Consider the following 25,828-nt stretch of genomic DNA (forward strand, 5'->3'; position numbering starts at 1 on the left):
AATCAGGGATCCAAAACATAATGAAGGAAGGAAAGCTAGGATCTGATGTGCCACAAATTAACACCTTCAATCCAAAACAATTAAATCTGTCCATAAAAATATGAAAACATGTTCATAGTTTCGTAACTCTCTTCCTCCTGCTCCTCCCCAGGAAGAACTATAATCCAGAGTACATCCTATGTGGGGTTAGGGATTAGGCTCATACTTCAGGGAAGTGACAGAAAACCACAGACAAAATGGGAAATGACATTTCCCTCTGTGCATGTAACAGAAGTATTTTCAGAGGATCTTTTCTTCCATCACTTGGCTGAAGAAAGCAAACAGGTCATGTCCGCAACATCTGAAATAAAAACCTTGGGTGATGGGGGTTTAGTTTTTCTTTAAGGGGGGTTTGTCTTCGAGGATAATATCTTTTCCAGTTGGTAAAGCTCTTTGAGCTGCGTTTCAAACATGCAAGGTTAAACAAATAAAGTCAGTTTGTCCTTTATTACATAAATGTTGTTTGGGCCAAATTAGGCTTTTCACGTGGCTCTGTGATGTTTCCGTCCCAGTGGTGGGGGCACACAGAGTTTAGCTTCATGATAATCCTCCCTGAGAGGATTGAGTCTGGTGGGGGGGTTAAGGACTAAAATAATGGCCTGGTCAGGCCACAGACAGGTGGTAGTGGGAGTGGATGAGCTGATTTGAAAGGTCAGTATTTAATCTACACCTGCTTTAAGTCAGAGCAGTGACAATGTGATCTTGTTTTTTGAACTCTTTTCTCAGCTATTAAGCAGCTCTAAGTGATCTGTGTAATGATTCGCAGTATAGACAAATGATGAAAGAAAAGCATGGTGATTTAAAATGGCTTCAACGGTTTACAAGTCTTTGTAAAGTACTAATACCAGCCCAGAGACTTGGTGTCTGAGGAATATGGTCCCAAGAAATCATGAATTTAGATGTTTTGTGTCACTGTCTCAATAGAGACTACACAGAATTACCTTAACACCTGGTTCTTAGTTCTTATGACTTCACATTTGGAAAACTTTGGCTTTTATTTCACTATAAAAATGTCTTATCAGCTTATATGTTATGTCTTTTTATTTAATACAGTATGAAGTAAGCTACTTTGAGCTGCTCCTTTATTTCCCGAGGGGTTGCCACAGTAGATCGATCTGCACGTTTGGTTTGGCACAGATTTTTTTGCCCTTCCATCTATCTGGGCTTGGGACCAGCAGTACATTAGCTCGTAAGCCCCTGAGGCTGGGTTTGTCTCTCCTGCTCGGCTTTGAAATGAGGATCCTTTGCATGTAAAGCAATTTTTACAAAATATTTTCTTAAATCCCTTAAATATTCCATGGCATGTTGAAGGATTCATGTACATTAATGCGATAAATATCCAAATTGTCAGAAGACCGAAAGGTTGGTACTAAAACTGGACTCAGGGGCAGGAACCCAGAACAGAGACAGGATGTTTCACAATGTTTATTAGTTAAATTTGAAAGCGTGACAAGGACAAAAGGCAACAAAAACACAGAATTTAACGTTGCGAGGCCTAGTTAACGTGGCTAGGTGGATATGGCCTGTATTTATATAGCGCTTTACTAGTCCCTAAGGACCCCAAAGCGCTTTACATATCCAGTCATCCACCCATTCACTCACACATATGGATCTACAGAGGGGGAACTGGGCCAGAGATGCAGAGTGGAAGGAGGCAGTTAAGCAGACATACTAAGGAGAGAGGACATCGGAGTTAGGGAGGTAGTGGAGAGGAGCTCTGAAGATGGTGAGTACATTATATAACTTTACTTACTTGGAGGAAGTGAGCGATGAGAGGGGGTGACGTGAATCCGGAGTGAGCTGAGCGATGTGGAATGGCTGACCTGAGGTTCACTCTGGTTTGATTGCCTGCAAACAGCTCCAGGTGTGTGGAACTGGAGGAGGAGGTGGCCCTGCCCAGGGGTGGATACCAGGTAGACTCAGGAGCCTGATGGAAAATTCCAGCCACCCACCCCGGACCATGACAAAAATACTTTTTCACAGTACTGTAGTAGCAGTCCACCCTCCTTTGCAAATATGGACACTTTTCACACAAAACCCAAGATGGTAGTTGCAATAAAAGTAAGCCTGAGGCTTCAGGCTGTGGGTCTACAAACCGGTGGGTGATTATGAGGGCTAGAGTATCACCATTTTTTCTTCACAGTCTGTGTTTGTTACACATGTACAGACACACAACTTCACACATGATTTTAGTTTTTGATGACTACTAACTAACTGCTTTTGCTGTTCCAAAGACGCCACGTCCCAGTGGCCCCCAGGATTACAGGCCCGTGGCACTGACCTCCCACATCATGAAAACCCTGGAAAGGCTCATCCTGGACCAGCTGCGACACATTGTCAGACAACATCTGGATCCCCTTCAGTTTGCTTATCACCCTCGTCTCGGAACAGAGACGCCATCATCTACCTGCTCAATCGTGTCTACACCCATCTGGACCAGCCGCTGAGCACTGTGAGGGTCATGTTTTTTGACTTTTCCAGTGCTTTCAACACCATCAGGCCGACCCTCCTGGGTGATAAGCTAATAGCGATGCAGGTGGATGCTTCTCTGGTGTCCTGGATTGTTGATTAGCTGACAGGAAGACCACAATATGTACGTCTCCCACAGTGTGTGTCTGACAAGGTAATCATCAACATAGGGGCGCCACAGGGGACTGTCCTCTCCCCATTCCTCTTCACCCTCTACACCACAGACTTCAGCCACTGCACAGAGACCTCCATCTTCAGAAGTTTTCTGATGACTCCGCGGTGGTTGGATGCATCAGCAGGGATGATGAGACAGAGTACCGGGCTGTGGTCGGCTCCTTTGTCACGTGGTGTGAGCAGAATCATCTGCAGCTCAACGTGGCAAAGACCAAGGAACTGATCGTGGACTTCAGGAAGACCAGGAAACACTTGACCCCTGTTTCAATCCAGGGGGTCAGTGTTGACATTTCAACCAACAGACTCGATAAACTGATTCGTAAGGCCAGTAATGTTGTGGGAATGGAGCTGGACTCCCTCAAGGTGGTGTCGTGGAGGCGGATGTTGTCCAAGATAAAGACAATGTTGGATAACACCTCCCACCCACTCCATGACATTCTGGTCAGTCACAGGAGCTCGTTCAGTGAAAGACTCAGATTACCGAAAAGCACCACTGAACGACACAGGAAATCATTCCTGCCTGTGGCCATCTCCCTGTACAACGCATCCACTTAACACACTGTTTACTGCAACAGCTACACCCTTCTTGCACATGTTCTTTTTCAGCTATTTATTAATACGTGACTTTTATGTATATATATGCCTGTATATATTGTGTTATTCTTAGTTAGTGTATTGTCTGTCTTTGTTAATGTTTGTTTATAATGGAGCACTGTAACGAAAAATAATTTCCCCTAGGGATCAATAAAGTATTCTGATTCTGATTGTGTTCAAATCATACAGAGCAAGAACAATGTTTCATTAATCAAAGACGAGTTTAAGGAACATTTGATTCCTTCACCTACAATAATTAGATGAAATAATTTAAGTGCATGACTGTCACGGATTCAGCTGGCGTGTAACTGCACACATAAAAGTGTAAACTGCATGCAGAACCACAGTTTTAATGAAACTATAGGTGTCATTTATGTAAGCTGTTATTATAAATGCAGTATAAAGTGTAAGACTAAGGTGAGCTGAATGCTGAGAAACCTTCCTGCTTCAAAAGATGAATGGAGGACGTGACAACAAAACTAAATAAACACATTTTAGAGGAAGCATGGAGAAATGTGTTGGGGAAAAGGACTCAATTTCTGAGAGTGTGAATGAGATACTTTTAATCTAATGAAAGTGTGTGGCACTTAAAAAGTTTTAAAAGGGGTAAAAATGACAGATAAGAAACCTTTTGGTTTGGATGACCATGCGGGAAGCAGCCTCTCACTGCTGTTTTCATTAGCAGTGATGAAGAAATGGAGACAGAAACCTTTAAGCTCGTTATTCTCAATTCAAGCCCAGAACAGGGCAAGGAGCCGCTTAATGAAACAAAAAGAGACCTGGGCTGCATGAAGGCTCTCTCTTTGTCTCTCTCCAGAGACCCTCGCTTCTTATTGATCCTTAAACACTTCCTGCCGGAAGGATGAATCGACAGAGGCCTTGAGGGGGCAGTGGCCGCTTTAGCCTAATGCTCATCCCCAGCTTCCTCCCCGGCTATGCCACATCACATCTGTTCTAGTCCTGTTCCGTCAGTGTCTCAATGCCTCCAAATTACTATCACATTGTTCCTTTTTAATTCCTCTCATTGTGCCACAAAAGGTCACCGCTTTCCCTTTTGTCCTTTGTGCTCACATACTGCACAGCTCGATGGCAGAGGACCCGTAACGTTACTGTGCACACAAACAGCACAGCCTCCTCAGTGGGCGTCATTGATCAGAACGCTGTATATACCATATTTAGACTTCAGATGGGTGAGACACGGGTGGGAGAGAGCTGGAAGACCAAAAAGGAAGGGGAAAAGAAGATGCTTTTGAGTTGATTTCCTGTGAAAGCATCTAAAGTGGTTGAGATGAAGATTGGTCTCCTGGGGGCTGTTGAAGGATCAATGTGTCAGCGGGCTTTAATAAGAAACTGCTCCTCACTCTCGCCGGACCAAAAACAGGCTACTGAGGTGCACACAAAATGTCCTGACTTTGAAGAAGAAATACTTTTCAGTAGAATTCACCAAAAAATGTGAAAGTGTAGCCTGTGTGCACATTTCTAAAGCTATAAATGAGGTTTTAAGACAATAAAATGGGAAACAAAAAAAATAAATTGACCCCTTACACCTGACACGTTGGAGGGGGGTTACAGTTTAGTGCTTTCACTTGAACACTGCTCTGAAATAACAGAGAAAGTTAAGACATTACCATATCAGCATACTATTAAATACCACCCAGGGAGGTAGTTTGAGTTGCACTGTGTCAGGGGCGGAGCGGGGGGGTGGCTTACGGGGCTTAAGCCCGGGTTGTTTTGTCAGAAGCCCGGGGTATTTTGGAGTGTAATTTTTTCATAGTTAGATGCCTGGCTGACAACTGTATAAAACAAAAAGTACACACAATATTCGAAGCACATAGTGCACACTGTGGGAATTTACGACTGTGCGTGAATCCCCCCCTGATATTGGTATGATCCGAGCTCAGGCACTAAGCGACTGAGCGAGGGGGCGGGGCAGCTGCTGCCCGTGAGTGCGCTGTTGGAGAAACAGAGCCAGCCATACTAAGGAGAGCTTAAGTTTGACCAGGTACCAAAGCAAATCATTCGTACCGTACAAATAATGTAAATATGACGGTGCATCACGAAAGATTGATATGAAACTGATCACTTGACCAATATTACGTTACTTGCTCTTCAAGTGAATCAACAAATGGCAAAATGAAAAGCCGAACAAATGCTATTTTTTTAGAGTCTTAGCTTACGTGTGTTTATTTCATATTTTCAGTTCTTACCCTCCCCGTCTAAATCGGTTTCAGTTATGTACTGAAATATAAGAATGGACATTAGAGGCTTCTTTCAAAGAAAAAACTCAGGTAAATGTTATTTTATATATTATGCTTTGTATGTTGTTCAGTATATTTCTATGCAAAACAAGAGGGATTTCAGTACACAGCAGGATATTCACATTTGTAACCAGATATTTACATACACTTTAGGGAGAAAACATAAAACATTTTTACTGCACAACATCAATTTAGAGTAAATTTTTGTTTTAGATAAATATTGAAATATATTTTGAATTAGTTAAATTTCAGAATAAAGAGAGACAGAGCTATTTTTATCACTTTCATCAAATGTAGGAGTACATGTACACTAAATTTATTGTTAATTAATAAGAAAACTGCAGACGATTCCATTCTGAGCTGAAGAAGCTTCTGATAGGTTAGTAGAGTCCATGTGAGTAAATTGGTGGCACACCTGTGGATGCATATAAGGCAAAACACAGAGCCTGTTTCTGTGACATGGGAAAATCCAGAGATGTCAACCAAAACACCAGGAACAGAACTGTGGAGCTCCATAAGTGTGGCTCAAGTTTGAATACAATTTGGTGCCATTTGCAATTAAGAAACACAGACAGTTTCTCTCTTTACTCTTAAAGTTAACAAATATGTTTTTATATTTATCAATCTAAAAAAATAAACATTTAGTCTGATTTGATGTTACAATTAAAAAAGTGTTTTTATCTGAAGAGTAAATATCTGGTTTCAACTGTATATTTGATGATTGTCAGCACAAAGAGGGAGAGAGAGGAACAGAGATGGAACAAGAGCAGGTGAGACACACATGTTAGTCAAATGGTTGTTTACCAAAAGTATCAGCGTATCATAGGTACTCATGTATCTAGTACCTAGTGTTTCTTTTTAGGTTTGTTATTTTTCAAATTCTGTATTTATTAAGTTCTGCAGGCTTGTTTGCACAACAAGGCTAAATAATTATATAAACTTTTCTCAGTCTAAATAGTGGACTTTGGTAGAATTAAAAAATAAGTGTAGTGCAGGTCTATGATGATTTTTAGTGCTACTATCATCTAGTTCTGATTGTGGTTCTGTCTTGGTTAAGTCCTCAGTAGTCCTGATTTTGAACTGTTGCAGTCCTGTTTTAATTCTGGATCAGTTCTGGGTCTGGTTGAATTGGGGTTTAGTCCTCGTGTCTTGATACAGCCCTGACCTTGTTCTGCCTTGCTGCTTAATTAAAAAACTAGTTTAAGGTGTCCTGCACATGTGATATATATTTTTCCCTATATGAAGTCATTCTTTTTTGAACAGAGCCTATTAATCTTTCAGTCATTTCTACACCCCCCCCCCCCCCCCCCCCAAAAAAAAAAAAAAAAAAAAATCCCACATGCATACTACTCTTTGGGCTAAGCCCCGGGTGTTTCAAATGTCTGGCTCCGCCTCTGCACTGTGTCATCCACTTACCAGACAATTTATTATGTACACCTGTTCAACTGCTCCATTAACACAAATATGTAATTAGCCAATCACATGGCTGCAGTTCAGGGCTTTTATACATGTAGACATGGTCAAGATAATCTGCTGAAGTTCAAACTGAGCATCAGGGAGAGGAAAACATGTGGTTTAAATGGTTTTGAATGTGACATGGCTGTTGGCTGATCTGCTGGGACTTTCCTGCACAAATATTTCCTGAGTTTACAGAGAATCATTGAAAAAGAGAAAATACCCAGAGCAGCACCTTGTTGATGTCAAAGGTCTCAGGAGAAAAGCCAAACTACTTTGAGCTGATAACAAGGCAACTTAAACTTAAATAATCAGTTTTTACAACCAAGGTGTGCACAAGAGCATAACTGAAGGCTCTTGAGCCTCAAAGCAGGTGGGCTACAGCAGCACAACACCACACTGGGTGCTCCTCAGCTAAGAATGGGAAATGGGAAACTGAGGCTACAATTACACAGTTCCAGTTAGTTTTCAGAGTGGATTTGATATGATATTCAGTTTTAACTTGCTAAATATGGGTGTTACGTTCCCCTGAGGGGTCTAGGCGGGGAGGGGGAAGTAACAAAAGTGACCGGGTCAGAAAAAGGAGTCAGGGAGGCAAAACGTTAAATAAAATAGTTTTATTGAAGTAATTCAACTAAAAGAGACGGACAAGCCGTTATCACCATAAAAGAAACAAACAAAACTCAGGCGTCGGTCAGTAAGGCAAAAAGTCAAAAGGAAAGCGCAGCTCACTAGCTGGAAACACCACAAGACACTCAGCTCACTAGCTGGGCCCACACAAAATGGCACTCTGGCCCAGAGCTCACCCTGCTCTGGGCTTAAATACCCTTAATTGCTGATGGGAGTCAGCTGTACAGGAGGGAAAGGTGGCATCTCAGGCAGGGGAGGTAGTGGGACACGCCCACACAGGCACCCTCAGGAGAGAGAGAGAGAGGCTAGGGCACAGATTTGACTGGGGAAAAGAAAGGGGAGAAAGAAAGAGGGAAAGAAAAACAGCGGGGAAGAGGGACGGGGATAAAGGGCAAAAAACAAAAACCAACAAAATAAGCAGACAAAAAATACATATATCAATCACCTGGATCACCTGTTGAGAAAGAAAAAAGAGAAAACAAGCAGAAGAAAAAAAAGAGCAATAGAATAAACAAAATCACAATGATATATGTGAATATAACAGTAAATACTAAATATTAAACATTATTGTGCAGCACGTAAGATCGACAGCCCAGCCCGAGCGAGCCCCAGGCTCCAGGCCCCGATAAGCAGCCACCAAGGAGTGAGCCGGTGTGTACCTGGACGCCCATCCCCGGACACAAAGAACCACCAACGCACCGATTCTGAGGGCGTCTGCCACTGGCAGGGGGAGTGGTGGAAATGAAGAATAATAGACTGACTAAAAGTCAGTCTATTATTCTTTAAGATGTCTCTTTTATGTCTCTCAAATTTGATGAAAGTGGAATATGAATACTTACAAGAGTGACCTTTACTCTTTTCTGGGGGCCCTTGAGTGTGCGGTACAGACGGAAAGTTGCCTGTTTGATACTCCAGCCTCGCTTCTGAAGTGCTTTTGAGAAGTGACTCATATTCACAAACTGGAGGAAATAATTCAGCCTCTGTTTAATAAAGACAAGATCTTTATTTCTTGTTTTCCGGTTGGGTTACAGGCTGGTGTTGGACCTCGTCACACAGAGTCACAAGAGTCGGTCTGACTCACACCAACTTTCACTTAAAACACTTTCACAGGGGCGCCAAGAAATTAGCAGCGCTGATCCTCAGACGACCTGCTGAGTAAAGTGTTGCTGTGTGTGTGTGTGTGTGTGTGTGTGTGTGTGTGTGTGTGTGTGTGTGTGTGTGTGTGTGCAAGCATTTGTGCATGTGTGTTTTCAGTGTCACCCTGTACCTGACTTTGCATCTCTCCTGCTGAGCTGGCAGGAGGTGATGCATGATGTGTGCAATGATGTCATCCCAGCCACTCTGGAGCTCAGCTCAAGATAGCACAGTAAACCACACCATCAATGACAGTGTAAACAACACGAGGAAACAACAACAGGAAGGGAAGCGCGTCAGTTGCGTCAGTGCTGGAAAGTGTCTGCCAATAAACTTTCTGGTGGAAACAACAGAGGTGGAAAGCAGGCGTGTTTACCCAAACACTGTGCTTAAATATAGTTTTGCACAGGTGTGGCTCACAGAGACAATGTTGAACCAGCTAAAACACTACAATGCTGCCCTCACAGCAATATGAATTTATCTAATCACAGAACACACACACAGTTCCTCATGATAAGGGGCTTCCTTTTGATACTTTACAGTATTTTTGATGGCTTTCTTTTCTTGTCTTTCTTTCTTTCCTAGTAGCTTGAAGCAGTCTAGTCCTTCTTCTCTGAGCTCTGATATTTTCTCTTTTTCAGATCATTCTCTGTAAACTCTAAAGATGGTTATATGGGAAAACCTCAGTGGGTCAGCAGATTCTGAAATACCAGATGGACTGGTTTTTGCAAAGTCCCTTAAATCTCTTTCTTCTCCATCCTGATTCTCAGTTTGAACTGCAGCAGATTGTTCTGACTGTGTCTGCATGCCTAAATGCATTGAGTTGCTGCCTTCTGATTGCCTGATCAGATATCTGCATTAACGAGCCAATGAACTGGTCGGTGCATATTGACCCTTTTCATTGTTACTGCACCAAATAAGGAAACAGTTCATACTTAATAAAGACGAAATTTATCTAAAACAATCTTGTTTTTCATAATGATGAATAGAAATATTCACCACTAATTAGTTTTACCAATACCTATAAGCCCATTTTCAGCAACCATCACTGCTGCGCACTTGTGTCATCCAAGTTAAAAGTCTAATTAATTTTGTTGGCATAGTTGGAAGTTGTTGATTGAAGAAGCAACAAATCTGTCCATTCAGGTGAATTTGGTTGCAGTCTCAACAAAGTGTGATGTCAAGCATTCTTGACCTAACTATAGAAAACTAATTTTTATGAAATTTCATGTCACACAACAGTGTTTACCACTCACTACAATTAACTGCACAATCTTGCTCGAACCGCCTAATGAAGCTGCCAGCTGAGGATCTGTGTGGTTTCTCAAACTGCACACGCAGTTGTGCACGGGTGGGGGGGCTCCCACTTCTCCTTCTGTCCCAGTTATAGCCAGTTTCCACTGTTCTGTGACAGGAGCAATCCACACATTTATTTGAAAACTTTTTTTTTCATTTCCTTTTTTGTTCTTGCTCATTCGTGCGTTTAATAGCGTCCTTTTCTTAGAATAAGAATGCTCTGAACAGCTTAGCACTTTAACATAACAAACTAGCATTTAGTGCCACGGGAACACAAGGAGCGATGGATGCTGAAAATACAAAACTAGTAAAAAACCTAAACCAGTTCAGATTTCCTTCTTCAGCTTGCTCCAAACTGGAGAGGAGAGGCTGATCTGATTAACAGCGACACAAAAATCAAACATTTACTATTTTGAAAGGTTATAAAAGAGAGAAAAATGACAAATGAGCTGAATGTGATAAGAAACAGTGTCTGCTGAACTGATAAAGAGGGTCAAAGCACAATATTAAAGTTAATCTATTTAAATGAAGCCACATATTATGTCGTTTGAACAAATCAGTCATTTTATTTCTTAGTAAATTATATCTTTTTTCTGTGAATTAACACGAACCACACCCACCCATAACTTCCCCTGATGAATGGGCGGGGAGAAGACTGGGGTGGGGGATGTCACAAGAGAGACCAGCTCCATATTCAGCATCTGGACTGGCTGATTGAAGATCACGTGTCAGAGTGATTCAGCCAGACGATGTCAGAGCAAATCAGAGCGCTGGGGAGCGTTAGGCATGGAGCCACCTGACAGAGGAGGCCTGTTTCCATAGCAACACCCACAGGGGGGTGGAAGGGATAGGGGGTGAGGGTGATTTAGAGGGGTGGGGGGTAAACTGACTTCATGCAGACAGGCTAAAGACGGAAAAGAGGAATGGGACCGAGAGATTTCCGAAGGGGATTACGAGAGGTTGAAATAAAATGAATGAGACCTCCCCGGCACACATATAGGCACCAAACTCCTTTAGCAACAAAGACACACACACACTCCCACACACTCTCTGTATCCATGCAACAGTCCTCTGCAGCAGTTTATGGTCTGAGCTACTTAGTGACACAAAGGAGAAAAATCCTGAATGGTGTGTTAGTTCAATGAAAGCTCTGAATGAGATTTTCACAGCCGCAGAGAAATGAATGAAGATGATGCCTCTGAATGGGAGCGATGTCTGGGGAAGAAAAAATAAAAAGGTCTTACCTGCCAAGCTGAAGCAGGATTCATGGGCACTGAGCTGCAGCCTGCAGGCTCCACTGAAAACTCTTCATTCATTTAGGACACAATGTCAAGGAATTTAAGCCCGTAAGGCCCCAAAACCTGGAGGAGTTGCAGAGTCAGTTTGAGCACGCGTGAGGAGCTGATGTTTAAATGTGTGCGTTTAACTTAGAAACCGACTAAAATGTGAGAACAAAGTGAATGTTGTTAGATTCAGGTGTTCACTTTTTTACATAACAGTTTAACTATTTAGTTGAATTACATGGATTATAGTCTCCAGTCTGTGAAAAAGAAAGTACACGCCCCTCAGTCACTAGCTTGCAGGACCACCGTTAGCAGCAATGACTTGAAGTAATTGTTTCCTGTGGGATTTTATCAGAAATTCTGGCACATTCTTCTTTACAGCATTGCTTTAGTCCATTGAGCTTTGCAGGCATTTATTTACACACAGCTCTCTTAAGGTCTCAACATGGCATTTCATTCAGGTTGAGGTCTGGACTTTGGCCGTTCCACTGTGTGCACAGCGTGCGTGGGATCATTGTCTTGTTGTGTGACTCCTTTACGGTCCAAGCTTTAGCTGCTGGACAGTTAAAATACACAAGAGTTCATTGTCAGACTCAGGTGTTGTGCCAGCAAAACAAGCCCATCTCATCACCCCTCCACCACCGTGCGTGACAGCTGGCATGAGGTGTTTGTGCATATCAGCACAAAAGCAACTAATAGCATATCTACTTTGATCTTTTTAGTCCAAATGACTTTGTTCCAGATCTTTTTTGTTTTATTCAGATTAAAATCTGTAAACCTCAGCCATGGTGCATGTTCTTTTTGAGAGGAGAATCTCTTCGTCACCCCCCCCCCCCAAAACAAGTTATACTTGGTTCAGTCTTTTTATAAATGCAATGTATTTAGCATTAACATTTAACATGCTACTTGAGGCCAGTGGAGTCTGAGATGTAGCTCTTGGGGTTTTTGTAAATTCCCTGAGGATATATAGTGTTTTTCTACTCTGAGCACTCAAAGTACTTTATACAACTTGCCTTATTCACCCATTCACACCAGCACTTTCTTTCTATGTTTAATTCATTCATGTGTAATATCTTGCCTGAGGATATTTGGCATGCAGTCTGGAGCAGCCAGGGATCGAACCGCGAACCTTCCAATTAGCGGATGATGTTGTAGTCTAAATCTTACTCAAAAACAGGTAATACAGTGTTTTTGTTTGAGTTGTGGGTCGGCTAATGAGAAAAATTATGGGTTGTATTTTTATTGTAGCTGCTTTTCAGTTGTTCTGTTATTCACTACAGCAGGTAGCGTCACGTGTTTGATTTGGCAGATTTTTGCGTCAGATGCTTTTCCTGATGCAACCCCAAAGGGGATTTGTGTCTCCTTTGGGGATCTTTTGCTTGTTCGGTGAATGTGTAAACACCTACATTATGGAGCCAAACAAAAATCCCATTAAAAGAATTTATATCTAAGATCTAAAGCTGTCACTTTGATCTTCACATATTGGAAGCATGAAACTTTAATATAGTAATCCAAAAAAATTTCCCTACTAATTAAAAAAAGAAAGAAAACATGTCAACATCAGATCCATGTCGTGCCATTAAAGACACAAGTGGAGATGTTGGGAACACTGTTTCATTAACAGGAAACAGAAATCAGGGAAGCTGCAGGCAGACAAAAGCAAGGCTACAGTCAGAAGAGTCAGCTAAATAATTCATATTGATAAAAAGAACATAACTTTACTGCCCTCTGCTGAACACAGGATGGAAAGCAAAAGGATTAGATGATCCGCTGTCCTCTTCTTTCATGTGCACTTTCGAACAGCCTCAAAACAAGCATGGCAAGGCGAAAAATAAATAAATAAATGAAATGCTGAGGCATCAGTGCGCTGTCATTAATGAGAGGACCCGTCCAAGTGAGGCGGCCTGTCCACTGCAATAAAAATAACATTGGGCCATTAGGCTTACTTAAGACCTTTGTAATTCCACAGATGGAGGATGTTAATATTTATGCTGCTGACGATGGGCAGCTGGAGACGCTGAGATGAGAGATGTAGGAGAAAGTGTGGTGGGGACGCGTGAGAGGAGAGGCGATGTGAAAAAAGATTGAGGTCAAAGGTGAATGGCGGTCTGGGGGGCAGAATGAAGCCGTAATTGTGCCGAGATAGCCCTGGAGCCTGCTCTGATTGATAAGCAAAATGGGGCTTAAGATAGAGGCCGGAATGGTGGAGGAGGAAGTGCACGTCTGAGTCTGCCAGCCTTGTTTGTCTTTAATGGCAGTGAGCTGTGGTGCTCTTTAAGAATTGCCTCTCATGAATAATGCAGGTTAATTCAGTCATGCTAAGATGTAGGCAGACTTCAGAGGGACCGCTGAGGGTCGAATCACTGATCTGTGAATTCATTCCCCGTCTTTATTTAGACGGTTACTCTTTTTTTTTTTCCTTCGTCATGGTGCAGCTGTTACACAAACCCAACAACGCTCTTTTTTTTAACGTTCATTAACGCATTAAAAAGATCCCTATAATGTTACTGATGTGCTCTTTTTTCGGTAGCACGTTATACTGCTGCCCACCACTGAGAGTGTAATTACCTTGGAATTACAACTCGGGGTTCAGTATGTTGCTCAGGGATAATTTGGGCATTCAGACTGGAGCAGCCAGGAATCGAAACACCAACCTTCAGATTAGTTGATGCGCTACAGCCGCCCCAACGTGGTAGGTAGGTGAATATAGTTACATGTAAGATACGGTGTTAGTCCTTTTAATACTAAGGAAATGATCAGTGTCAGGCCTAAGCTTGTTCATTTCTGCTTTAGAATACATTTACTTATCTTTACACTCAGAAAAAAATCCTAAGAGAGATCTGGACACTGTTTTTGGCAGTGGAACAATTTTCTGCATCATCATCATCATCATCATCATTTATTTATTTATATAGCACTTTAAAAACACACCTGGTAGACCAAAGTGCTGTACAATACTAATAACTGCTGTTATTTGATTCTCTTCTGGGTTGTGTCCAGCTACAGTAGACACAATGCATTTGGCACTGGAGCAAAAATAAACTTATAGTCCTATCTAGCGCAACAGATAGTGAGAGAACATTGACACATTAGAGAAAGTACAGCCTGCTCAGGAAGTTCATCCTGTCTCGGAAGCTGCAGATACAGATACGAGTCTACGCAGCGCCGACTGAGCACATCCATCACGCTCTGGTCAGGTTCAAACTCCAAAGAGGACAGAGACAGACAGCTGACAGGCAAGTCTGCAGGAAAGCGTCCACCTGCCCACTGTTGACTTGAGTTTGAAGGCACTACCTGCTCCAATGTCTCCCTTTTATATAGCACTACAGGTCTACGCTACAACACAGCCAACAGTTTTTACCCCTCTTGCCATCACCCAGACAAAGTAGCAGAAATTACAAAAACTATTACTTCTAAGGAAGGAAACCACCACACAAGTCAGTATTACACAGCACATAAGCAGACTTAAGCTTGATTTTGAGTTCTGTGTAAGATCTAGGTCCGAACTTGCTACGTAACCAGAGAGCAATTAGCCAAAGGTTTCTTCCTGTCAAAAGGCACTTTTTCCTTCCCACTGTCCTACTTCTCCTTTCTCTGGATTATTATAGAGTCTTTACCCTACAACATAAAGCAGGCAACTGTTAATGTGATTTAAGGTTATATAAATAAAACTGAATGGATTTGTATGTATATTATCTTCGGCTATCTCACACACCACAAGATGAAGATAAAATGAGACTACAAAAGAAATTGCTGTATAGTCTTTATTGTAATAGATGTGCAATGACAGAAAGGGAGAAGAAAGCAGGTAAACACGCACAATGACGTTGAGTATTAGGGTCACAGACTCAGTAACCTTTAGTCTATTACTGCATCACTCAGCCGAGAAGAAAACGGTCTCCTAATAACAAACAACAGTAACAAACCATTAAAACTAGTACCTACCAATCACTTATTACTCCCATTAATTATTCGAAATAGAGCAAAAAGGAATGAAAAAAATCTTAACTACTGTATGTGTTGTTCCACCACCAGGATCTGCTCAAAAATCCTTCTATATAACTTCAAGCTGTGCTTTTACCCACCAATCAAACTTAATGTTAATGTCTTAATGTCTTAATGTTAACCCCACCAACCTAAACTTACATCTTCAGTTCCAGTTAAACACACCGCACAAACAAAAAAAAGAATAAGGAGTATCGTGGTCCCTTCAGTCCAGAAAGATAAAGAAGAACTTCATTAAACCTGCTTTAAATAGCACATGTCTCATATATACTGTTAATGATTGACTTTCAGTATTGTATTATCTAATAAACGTCAGATTATGGTTTTGTATATCACCTGCAACTTACCAATCATCAAGTAATCAAGCAACCCTTTAATTTACAGTTCACAGCCCTAAACTGCCCCCTAGTGGTGAAATTAGCTACTGCAGGAAGAATAAAGGAGCTTTAATAAAGGTAAACTTCTCTAAGGAACATGCATGCTGCTCAGTGTTGATGTCACCGATGCCATGTCATGATGTCACCGTGGGTCGGCTTAAAGGTTTGGGTCGTTCTCATGGAAACGGTGGATGTGGTCAGCGTACCTGAGACAAACAGCGAAGCACTCGTAAGGGTCAAATAAAACATCGCATTTATCTGCTGCATTATGTGACGAGCTTCTGAGTCCGCTGCAGGAGGCACACTCACTTTTTCGCACAGAAAGCTGAGCAGTCTCTGCCAATGCTCTCGCTCCAAGCGGTCTTATACAGCACCTGAAAATAATCACAGGTGACAGGTGAGTCCTGTTCCTCTGAAGCTGCAGATGTACCTACCGGAGGAGGCCACGCGGTACTGAAAGCAAACCTACCAAGAAGACCAAACAGTGCAGGAACAGAGTGTAGAAGAAAGCAATGGTCCTGGCCATCTTGTTGGAGAGAATCACACGTCCCTGAGAGACGCAAACAACCGGAGAGTGAGATGAGAAGTTCACACGGACACACAGAAGACGCGTCTGATGTTTGATTCAGATTCTTACCAGGCCCAGAGTTGCTTTATCCCAGGGGCTGAGGCTGAGGTATCGGCGCTGACGCTCCTGAAAACACACCGCACAGAACTATGACGACATCTCCCGGCAGCACGTGTGAATATAAAATCTAGAGTTGATTTATTTTATGATAAAACAACTGTTTGTGGAATATTAATCCATGTTCTTCTTCACCTGTTTAGACATCACTCTGCATTTAGTCATTATTTATTATCACTATCTCATAAAACAAAGAAACTCCTCTAAGAAATGACAGCGTTTAACATTTTTATTTGATCTCAAGTGTGTGACTTTCACCCTCTTGCTGAAGGAAGCAAACGGATCCAGTCTTTCCTCGTACTGGGAGGAGTAACGCATCACGGTGTCGTCGCTGCCTCCAGCCTGCAGCAGGGAGGAAACACAAGAGGGAGGGGAGACCGATCCAAATTAAGCATTCATCAGCCACTGAAACACCCAAACTGGGTTTATTTTGTGCCAGCAAACCAAACTGGACATCAGAAAGAATCTCTCAGACATACTCTGCCTGGGTAGCTCTGCAGAAATTTGATTTTCTCATAGAGTTTGATGTTGTCCGCTCTAAGGCTGTCCAGTTCATTCTGCAGGGCCTGCATGGTCTGCTGCATGGAGCGACTCTCCTACAGGCATCAGAGGGAACAAAGGGAAGAGGAATTAGCCCTCCAGCGAAAGAGACACATGAATATACGTGTGTGTGCGCGTGCATATGTGTGTGTGACTCACAGCTTCCAGCTCCTGGTTGCGAGAGCGGAACCTCTCCCTTTGGCTGGAGATGATGGAGAGCAGCGAGTCCATCTGGCCCTGAGGAAGCTCAGGCTGGGCGCTCACACCTGAACCTGCAGATAAAGCAGCACTTACATGCCGGGAATCTTTTCCTCTATTTGCATGGCTAACGTTTCAGATCAGACAGAGGCGAGCGAGGTTTATTTGATTATTAAGATAGACAGCGCTCAACTCACCAGACCCTCAGGTTTTAACTGACACACGAAAGAAAAGCACTCGAACGCCTCTAATCAGGTGAGAATCCAAAAAACAGACAAACCCCCTGCGGAGCATCCTTCAGCACATTTATCTGACTTCAATTAGAGAAGCTGTGCTAAAGACAAACTTCAGTATCAAAGCTGGGTGAATAATTCGGTTTACGAGGCGTGCCAGCGGTAGGCTTAGAAGGGAAAAACATTAAACTAATAATTTGTCATTTTTTGACACGTAGAATAGAAATTTAAGGCAACAGATGAGCCAGTGCCAACAGACATGTGAATGCAGATTTACCATCAGTGATCTGTAACGACTCTTTTCTTAATTTGGAGTCTTCTTCCCTTTTTCTCCGCTCTGCTCATGGTTTTGAAATGTGATAATTGACTCCAATAACACTGAACATTGAATATTATCTCTCCATCCTTTGCTTTATCTGTGCGTTAATGAAAGCAGAGGTAACATTAGCATTAAAATGTGTTTGAAAAATAAATGTAAGGTGTCATAAAAAGGCGAAAGTGCCTGCTGGCTGCGAAATATGCAAACAGGAAACATTAAGTGTTGTTGTTTTTTTTCTCGGGTGGCTGTAATTTTTATGCACTTCCACATCTCGTCTACCGTGAGCTGCGTTTTCAGGCAGAAAGCTGTTGAGAGGCGGCTCATTCACACGCATGAAAAATGTGCGCAGCTTTCTATTTGACTTTTAAGGACTCAACTATACATTTATGTGACGTTGTGAAATATAAGTGTTTTGTAGCGTGCATGTCAGCCGCCTTCTACTACAGCTTATTACAGTTTTATTACACAGGTGTTGTGAGGATTATGAAAAGGTCCTTGGCTGCAAATAACCCTGGAAATATACAAATTACATTATTAGACCCCCATCCACTGTAAGGTTTATGCCACTGCTGCCTTATATTAACTGTACTGTAATGACCAAAATCTTGTTTTATGTTTCATGTTTTTTTATGGTTAATCAAAATAATATTTTTAATGCTAAAACAGGTTTTTTTTCCTCCATAAATTTAATTTTATTTCCAATCATTTCAATTTTCAAATTAGTTTTACAAAAAAGATGAAAAAACAAACAAACAGTAAACCACATATTATCATTATTATTATCATAATTTAACTTAGATGCAGTCATTTATTTGCTTATTTCTCAGAAAAGTCCTATTTGGGTATAAAACCATGAATTCAGTCTGTTGTTTGCCAAATAAGTCATCTCATTTTTAGTTTCTGACCATTTCTACAATCTCTATATTTATTGGGGGTTTTAATGGTCTAATAAATGTGGTTTTTTGATTTTATGGTAAATGGTAAAGTTGTTTCACAGTGACTCTTTATTTTGAGCATTTCTGCACAAAACATTTGCAATATTTTTTTATTGCAAATTAATATTTTTTTTAGTTTTTTAAATCCTATGTCCTTTCCAATGATTTCTAAACAGTTTGATATTGTCACCACTTTGATCATAAATTAAACTGCGGGGCCACTTTATGGCTAAAGGTGGCGTTTCGTTTTGGGATGACATGTGAGGAATCCAAATAACAAACAAACACATCATGATCAAACATCATCAACTTTCCATTTCATCCCGGCGACCTACCGATAAAGGTCGCAGAGGCCTCTTTGATCGGCTCGGGGATGTTGCCCATGTTGCTGACCTCTGACCCGTCTGCATCGGGGCGCGGCAGGGAGGACATGGCTTGGACGGTGCTCAGGTCGTGCTCCAGCTTCAGGATCAGCTCCTTCTGCTCGGCGCTGGTACGCACCGCGGCTGCAAACTCCACCTGCAGCTCAGAGTAACGTCCTGAAGACAGACAACAACTTTAAGACCATCTCTGATTCAAAAAACTTCCCAACTGTAGACTTTAAAAAAAAAATTTATAATAAAACATAACCCAACATAACTCACCTGTAGCTGCTGATAAAAGGCAGAAGCAGTCCAAAACATCTGTGAAAGCCCTTTTCTTTGTTTCTAACAAGCTCAACTGATCTCTTTCTCTGAGAATACTTCTTTTACAGAGTGAACGCGGAACAGAAAAACAGCCACAGCACACTTTTAGTATTTGTATAAAAGAGATTTACTTCAATTATCACACCTAGGGTGCATGTGAATAATAATGATGATGAATCAAATGTCAATCATAACAAATACATTGTGAACATTTCATACAGTGATATTGCTTTTCAATGTTGTAGAAGGGACTGTTTTACAGTGCTGAGAACAAACAACATGATACGTTTAGTAAATAGAAAGATAAAGAAACAATGATACATGAGGAAAAACAAACCAAAGGGAGGGAGACCGTGAAGGAGTTAAAAAGCATCTCAGGAGTGACGGAAGTGCGGAGAGGGACGGGGAAGGAGAGAGGGGGGAGGAAACGACTTTCAAAAAACATCTTGACCATCCCTTTACAGTCATGCATCCTTTTGTACTACAACACACACGTACGCGCACGCACACACTCATTAAAAAAATAAGCATTGGGAGAAAGTGATGAGAATTATTACTTTCACGTTGTTGATGACATGTTGGGGGGAGGGAAAAAAAAAATCAAAGAAAAAAAAAAGAACAATACTCTGAACTTGCTAAAGCCTCAACAAGCATCTTAAAGCTTTCCAAAAGGGGAGGGAAGAGGTTAGGGTGGGGGTAGATGGGGAGGAGGTTGGGGGTGGGTGGGTGAAGATCTCCCCAGGTCATTTTGGTTGTCAGACTACACTGTGGTTTAAGCTATGGGTGAACTGAAGCGACGACACTAGCAATGTACAGGGGTAAAAAAAAAAAAAAATGCAACATTTTAAAAAGTCAGCGACCTTTTTCCAACAGAAGAGGATAACTAACGTCACTATTTGGCTTTTTGCTTCCTCTTTTTTTTTTTTTTTTTTTTTGTTTGTTTAAATCTTAAGTCTTGTACTGAATGAAATGTTTTTTATCCCGGAGCCGATCTCCGAGGCTTAAGCGTGAAAGACGACGGGGAAATGATTTTAAGACTTAAAACAATAACAAAAGCCATGTGAGTAAAGTTAAAAGGGGGTTAAGGGAGGGGGGGAGGGTTTAAAACATGAGTGTATTGTGCTGTATTATGTGTGTATGTATTACTGAGTGTGCTATGCATACAGCACCGCTGATTCAGAAAGTGTTTCCTTACAAAAACCCACTTCATAAGATATATTTTAAAAGTATTACAAAAAACATCTGAGGTCTCTCTCTCTCTCTCTCTCTCTTATTTTTTTTTCTTCTTTTTTTCTCCTGAATATGGTGACCAGTGCTGCTGTTCGGGCTTCCATTACAACTAAAAACATGTCAAATGAACAACCACTACTTCAACAGATCATACAGTAAAGCTTTACGACTTCAGAAAACATGATATGATATACAGCATCTGTTACACCTTTACAATGTTATTCAACAGTGTATAGAATCATCTGATTTAAATTTGTAGAAAAATATCTGTGGATCATGGAAAAGTCCTGAATCGTCCCTTCTCTCCTCCTGCCTTCAAAACAAAAGCATACCGTGACAATAGTGAATTAATAGCTACTCCATCGACCGTATTTACACGTCTCTCTCTTTTTTTTCCTCCAAATAACCATCAGAATTGGCACGTGTCATTATCAATACCTGTAGTGCCGTTTATCAATGTCACAGCAAACCTGACACAAACAGAAAAATACAAAAAATGCCCTATGAATAAATTCAGTGTTATTACAGTGTATGCCATTTCTGCATGCTTCCTCCTTCATTCAATGCTCTGGCCTTTTTCGCTGCTAGTCAGTTTATATACAACGTAAGTAATGCATTGTGGGAAAAAAATAAACAAACAAACAAACAAATTAGTTTGTAAATAAAACCCTCTCCGGAGAGCTGATGGAAGTCGAGTTTAAAGTACCGTGAGAAACAAATTTCAGGTCAGGACGCGAGATGCATCGCGAACGAATCGGGGGGAATCCTCTACATCTAATGACATCACTAGTTTGGTGCCCTGCTTGGCAGTTAAAGGCACAAATCTGATGATCTCACACGGTTCGGGTGAGCGGATGGATCAGGCTATTACAAAAAAAAAAGAAAATAATTACTGATGGGTTAAGTGCTCATACTTTACAGTAGCTATTCATCACCATAAAACAAACACACTGTGGCTGTCCAGTCCAAGCGGTCCCAACAGAAGGCAGTATCACTATTCAGCGCGCAGCAGGGGACAGATGTCTCACATCAGTCGACGGCAGGGAGAGCCGACGTTTGGGCGATTATTTTTTAACAACTAACAGACGCTTTGGAAAGTCCGATTTAAACTTTTGACGGGCTGCCGCCTTATCTCGAGTATACGCTGAGGGGAAAGTGTGAGGCTATAAAAAAAACGTTGGGATTTGTGAATAGAAAACAACACGTTTGATACTCATGATATCTACACCTGCACAGGACGACGGCCCGCCTGTCACACAGTCATCTGTAGTTTGAAATAAGGGTTGGCTGGACAGAAACTCAGTTTAATCACATAGAAAACATGGGTACAGCTATCTTATGATTCTTTTTTGTTGTTGTTTTTAGTGTTACAATGTGGATAAGCATCTGTGCTTGGTTTACAACCACTTTTTTTTTTTTTTTTTTTTTTTTTAAAGGCATACACTTCCCAGGATCCCGGGATCGTACTCTTGTTGTAGTGTTTACAGACCCTGTCCTGGTAAGTCTTACAAAGATCCTAATAAGTGCTTCGTTACTAACTGCAATAGAAATTCTGCATAATCATAGGCTGGCTATCTCTGCTCGATCTGGCGTAGCACACCTGCTAGCTGGTACACTTCTCTAATCTCAATTTGGCAGATATGACCTCTTTCAAGTTAACATGCGTTCGTATGTTTAGGTAATTTCACTTGACCTATTTGACAAAGTGTATAATTTGGACCAGTTAATTAAGTTAATGTGATTAATGAGTGGGCAAGGTCTACATCTAAAGAAAGCTGCGTGCCCTGCCGAGCAGTAGTGTTGGGCTTGCCCAGGAAAAGAAAAAAAAGGAAGGACAAAAAAACAAACAAACAAACAAACAAACAAATATTATTGGAGGATAGAAAACAGGAAAACAGATATGCTATCATATATTCACTGATCTTGATATGTCCTTTGATTCTCTAGCTAGCAGTTTCTTTTTGTGTGTGTGTGAGAGCATAACAGTTGTGGTAAGAGCTTTTTATGCTTACGGGAGCATGAACTGTAGCAAAACACATCTTTCAAAAGCTATTGAAATGACACTAAACTTTAGGATTCATGAATATACAAACAAATGAGAACTAGTACATCTTTGTAAATATTAACCAATACTGCCGGCAGTCTATACGTCTAATAAAAATGTTACTTGCCCTCAGGAACAGTATAATCCCTTAAAAAATAGACAACTCAAATGATAAGACATTAAATGAAAAATACAGCACCTATAAATAAGCGGAATAAAAACCAAACTATAAATGCAAAATAGCAATAAAACCAAGCTACAGTAAATCATAGTATTACACTACTTTGTGAGAAGATTAATGTAATGGTAACGCATCAAACAGCTTAAAGAAGGGTGTCAGTTGTGCACTAGTAGTGTGTGCAAGATACGAAATATGACCCCACTCATCGGAAACACTGAACACTCGAGTCTCACGCACGCTTTGTGCACACGCATGTATTGACGACAGGCGTGCGTGCACATGCATCCACGCAAACTCTCACGCACGCACACAAACACACAAACAAAGGGGAGGCAGTGGGCTGACAGGCACTGAGGGCTTGTGTGGGACAGGGAGGAGGTGATATGCCTTATAATTTGTAGTGTATACAGTAGAATTCAATGCAAAAAAGACTTACATCCCTGGATACAGGAGAGACTGGAGGAGAGTGGTAACTACTCACACCAGGGTTGGGGCGAATTCACCAGCAGAAGTTTCTGCACGCTGCAATTCATTTGCTTAAAAAAAAAAAAAAAAAAAAAAACCCATTTTCCATCAAGAATTTCATTATTGACAAATCGATCGATCGATCGGTCCAATTCTGAGTGAACTGACCTCAACCCTGACTTACATGCAGGCAAATAACAAATGCACACAGACACACACATACACACACTCTTCCTGATTTGGCCTATAAAAAGATGTGTGTTTGTGAACAGAGAAAATTTTGTCGGTGGTGCGGACATACACGCACACACGCGCACACACACACACAAACACACCCACCCAGCAGGTCCAGTGCTGGGCAAAGTTGTGACGTGCACAACCAAAACAACGAGAGACACGTATAGTATCACCATGTCAGACAGCTACAGTACTACGTGAATTCATTGTATGTCAACAATGCAACATTATTCCATTCTAAGGTTGTTGTTTCTTTCTTTCTTTTTTTAAACAGTAACTTGTTATTCTTGTCTTTTCTGTTCTTATTTTGTACTAATTAAAAATGTTTCCTAAAATTCCCTATTTTTGTACTCTTTAGAGTCAATAGACTGTGCAATCTCTTATTGGCAACCAAATTGCAATATTTAAAAACAAAACAAAGAAAAAACAGATCATCCTTCATCCTAAAAAGAAGGGTTTAAGGAGGCAAAAAGAGGGGTCCTTCTTTCCTTCCTTCCTCTTCAGATGAGTGTGTGTATTTTGTGAGGAATTACACATCCTTCTGGCCATCACATGGCTGTCAGCAGGATAGGATATGGGACACAACAGGTCAAAGTTCATCGTTCTTACACCAGTAACCATGGCAGCTCAGCCAGCAGGCCTTCAACTACCCTCTTAAGAGTGTAGGAGTGAGATTAAAAAAATGAAAACATGCTGCCATTGAGAAGAGAATACACATACACACCATTTCTTTTTTTTCCTCTTTTTTCTGGGTGTGTATACACTCTCGCACACACACACACACACAGGTGCACACTGACACAACCCCTAACATACAAACACACGCACACACACGCAGTGAGTGAAAAAGGCAAAGGGTTTGTAACAGTCACTCTACAGTGTGAAAAATGAGGCATCTCACTGAGTGAGGGGAGGTTTGTGGACACTTGGGAGGTGAGAAGAAGAGCGGAAAAAAATCTCCTTTAAGAAAGTGAGAGTTCTTGTAAGAGAGTTCCTGTCTCTATCTATCATCTATCAGTGTCTATCACTGTGACAGCTGCTGTGTCAGGCCTTGCCTGTGTTACTGAGTCCAGGTTTCAACCCCAGCTGTGGGTCAGACCCCAGCTCAGGACTAACCAGTCTGGTGCACCAGTGGCTGGTGATAGGGGGAGGTACAGCAGGGCCAGAGGCCAGCAGGACGGCTAAGTGCTTTTCTCAGTACAAAAACAAAACGCAGTTTTTAAAAACAAAAACAAACAAAAAAAACCAGGAGAAACAATTAAGTTCTCTTATTTTGTTCTTCTACGTATTCAGTAAATCTTCTTTTTAAGGGTTTTGCCAACCACTCTTTGTTTCTTTCCTCTTTTTGGAAAGCTTCTACGTAATAAAAATGGCTGCTGAGCTTGACTTTGGCTGTGTCCACTCTCCAACTGGAACAGAGCAGGAGGGGTCCAAGGTTAGAGGTCGTGAGGTTATGAGACGAGAAGGATGAAGGATGATCAGGGGGAGCTAGAACTCCCACTCTGAGGGATCCTCTTTGCTGGCAGCCTTCTCCAGCCTGTGGATGATGTTATTGAGATTGGCTGCTTTCTTCTTGCGCAGATTGTTGTCCCTGGGGTTCCTGGCAGGGCCAGAGGCTGGGATGTTAGTACTAGAGGCAGAGCTACTGGAGGATGCCTCTGTGAGGCTGAAAAGCCCCAGTCCACCCTGTCCACCGCTGGAGCCCGGCCCGGCCAAGCCTGTGGCGGTGCAGTCTAACTGGGCAGGGGAATTATTAGAGCCCCCTGCCTCAGACTCAGCCTCCATGTCGTGGTCTTTGCATGCTCCTCTGTGATCCTCCAAGCCAATGCCCAGAGATTGGCGTGTCTCCACTGTGCCCTCAGATTCCGTCCCATCGCAGCTGTCCCCTTCTCCTGATTTGGACCCACGGAGGGAAGGCGATCCCGCTTCGCTGCCAGGCCCTACCCCTCCAGCTGCCTGGATCTCCTCTATGAAGAGCTCTCGCCGAATACGTGACCTAAGAGGGAAACATGAGTTCAGTCACGCTAATTAAATCCTGAAATTCAATTTGTGGAATACAATACACTCTACTAATGTCAAAATATTTTCGATGAACAGGGAACAGCTTACGCATTTGGACTAACAGTGCAACAAAAACACAATGTGATCTGGCAGAGTCGTACACAAAGATTTAGACAATTCATTTATCCGCAGATAAAGTCAAGACGAACCCACTAATGTATTTCAATAAAACAAGGAATTTGAACAGAGGTACTATTCACAAAGACATGAGATCCTTATCGTGTTAACTTCAGGTAAACTATATTTAATCCATCAGAGAGCAGCTAATAAATGCAGAACAACAGAAAGAATTTAGCAGGA

General features: G+C 41.7%; 2 protein-coding genes across 3 annotated transcripts in view; both read right to left on the minus strand.

The window, feature by feature from the left end:
* Positions 1-15,871: 15,871 nt before the first annotated feature.
* On the minus strand, positions 15,872-20,057 carry cux1b (cut-like homeobox 1b). Its single transcript, XM_085478691.1, has 9 exons — positions 19,943-20,057; positions 18,960-19,163; positions 17,099-17,211; positions 16,879-16,995; positions 16,658-16,741; positions 16,352-16,408; positions 16,184-16,264; positions 16,024-16,088; positions 15,872-15,920 (listed from the first exon to the last, which is right to left on the minus strand). Exons 1-9 carry the CDS (start codon positions 20,055-20,057, stop codon positions 15,872-15,874), a joined length of 885 nt encoding a protein of 294 aa, XP_085334817.1.
* A 165-nt stretch (positions 20,058-20,222) lies between these two features.
* cux1a (cut-like homeobox 1a) overlaps positions 20,223-25,828 on the minus strand; it is a 57,150-nt gene continuing 51,544 nt past the window's right edge. For both annotated transcript variants that reach the window (XM_085430185.1, XM_085430184.1), the window contains one exon: positions 20,223-25,463. In XM_085430185.1, coding sequence (XP_085286311.1) covers positions 24,956-25,463 — 508 coding nt within the window. In that variant the 3' untranslated portion in view covers positions 20,223-24,955. The remainder of the gene's footprint in view (positions 25,464-25,828) is intronic.

The sequence above is a fragment of the Copadichromis virginalis genome, linkage group LG14, assembly GCF_057382275.1.
Source record: "Copadichromis virginalis isolate Kocher_CV1m ecotype Utaka linkage group LG14, C_Virginalis_male_GT1.1, whole genome shotgun sequence".
NCBI lineage: Eukaryota > Metazoa > Chordata > Actinopteri > Cichliformes > Cichlidae > Copadichromis > Copadichromis virginalis.

Bases quoted from the DNA above. Each gene is read 5' to 3' on its own strand.
- cux1b (XM_085478691.1), bottom strand. From the start codon at position 20,057: ATGACCTGGGGAGATCTTCACCCACCCACCCCCAACCTCCTCCCCATC. The intron at 16,996-17,098 runs GTGAGTCACACA...TGATGCCTGTAG, and splicing joins GCAACCAGGAGCTGGAAGCT to GAGAGTCGCTCCATGCAGCA. The intron at 16,742-16,878 runs GTATGTCTGAGA...TCCCTGCTGCAG, and splicing joins TGCAGAGCTACCCAGGCAGA to GCTGGAGGCAGCGACGACAC.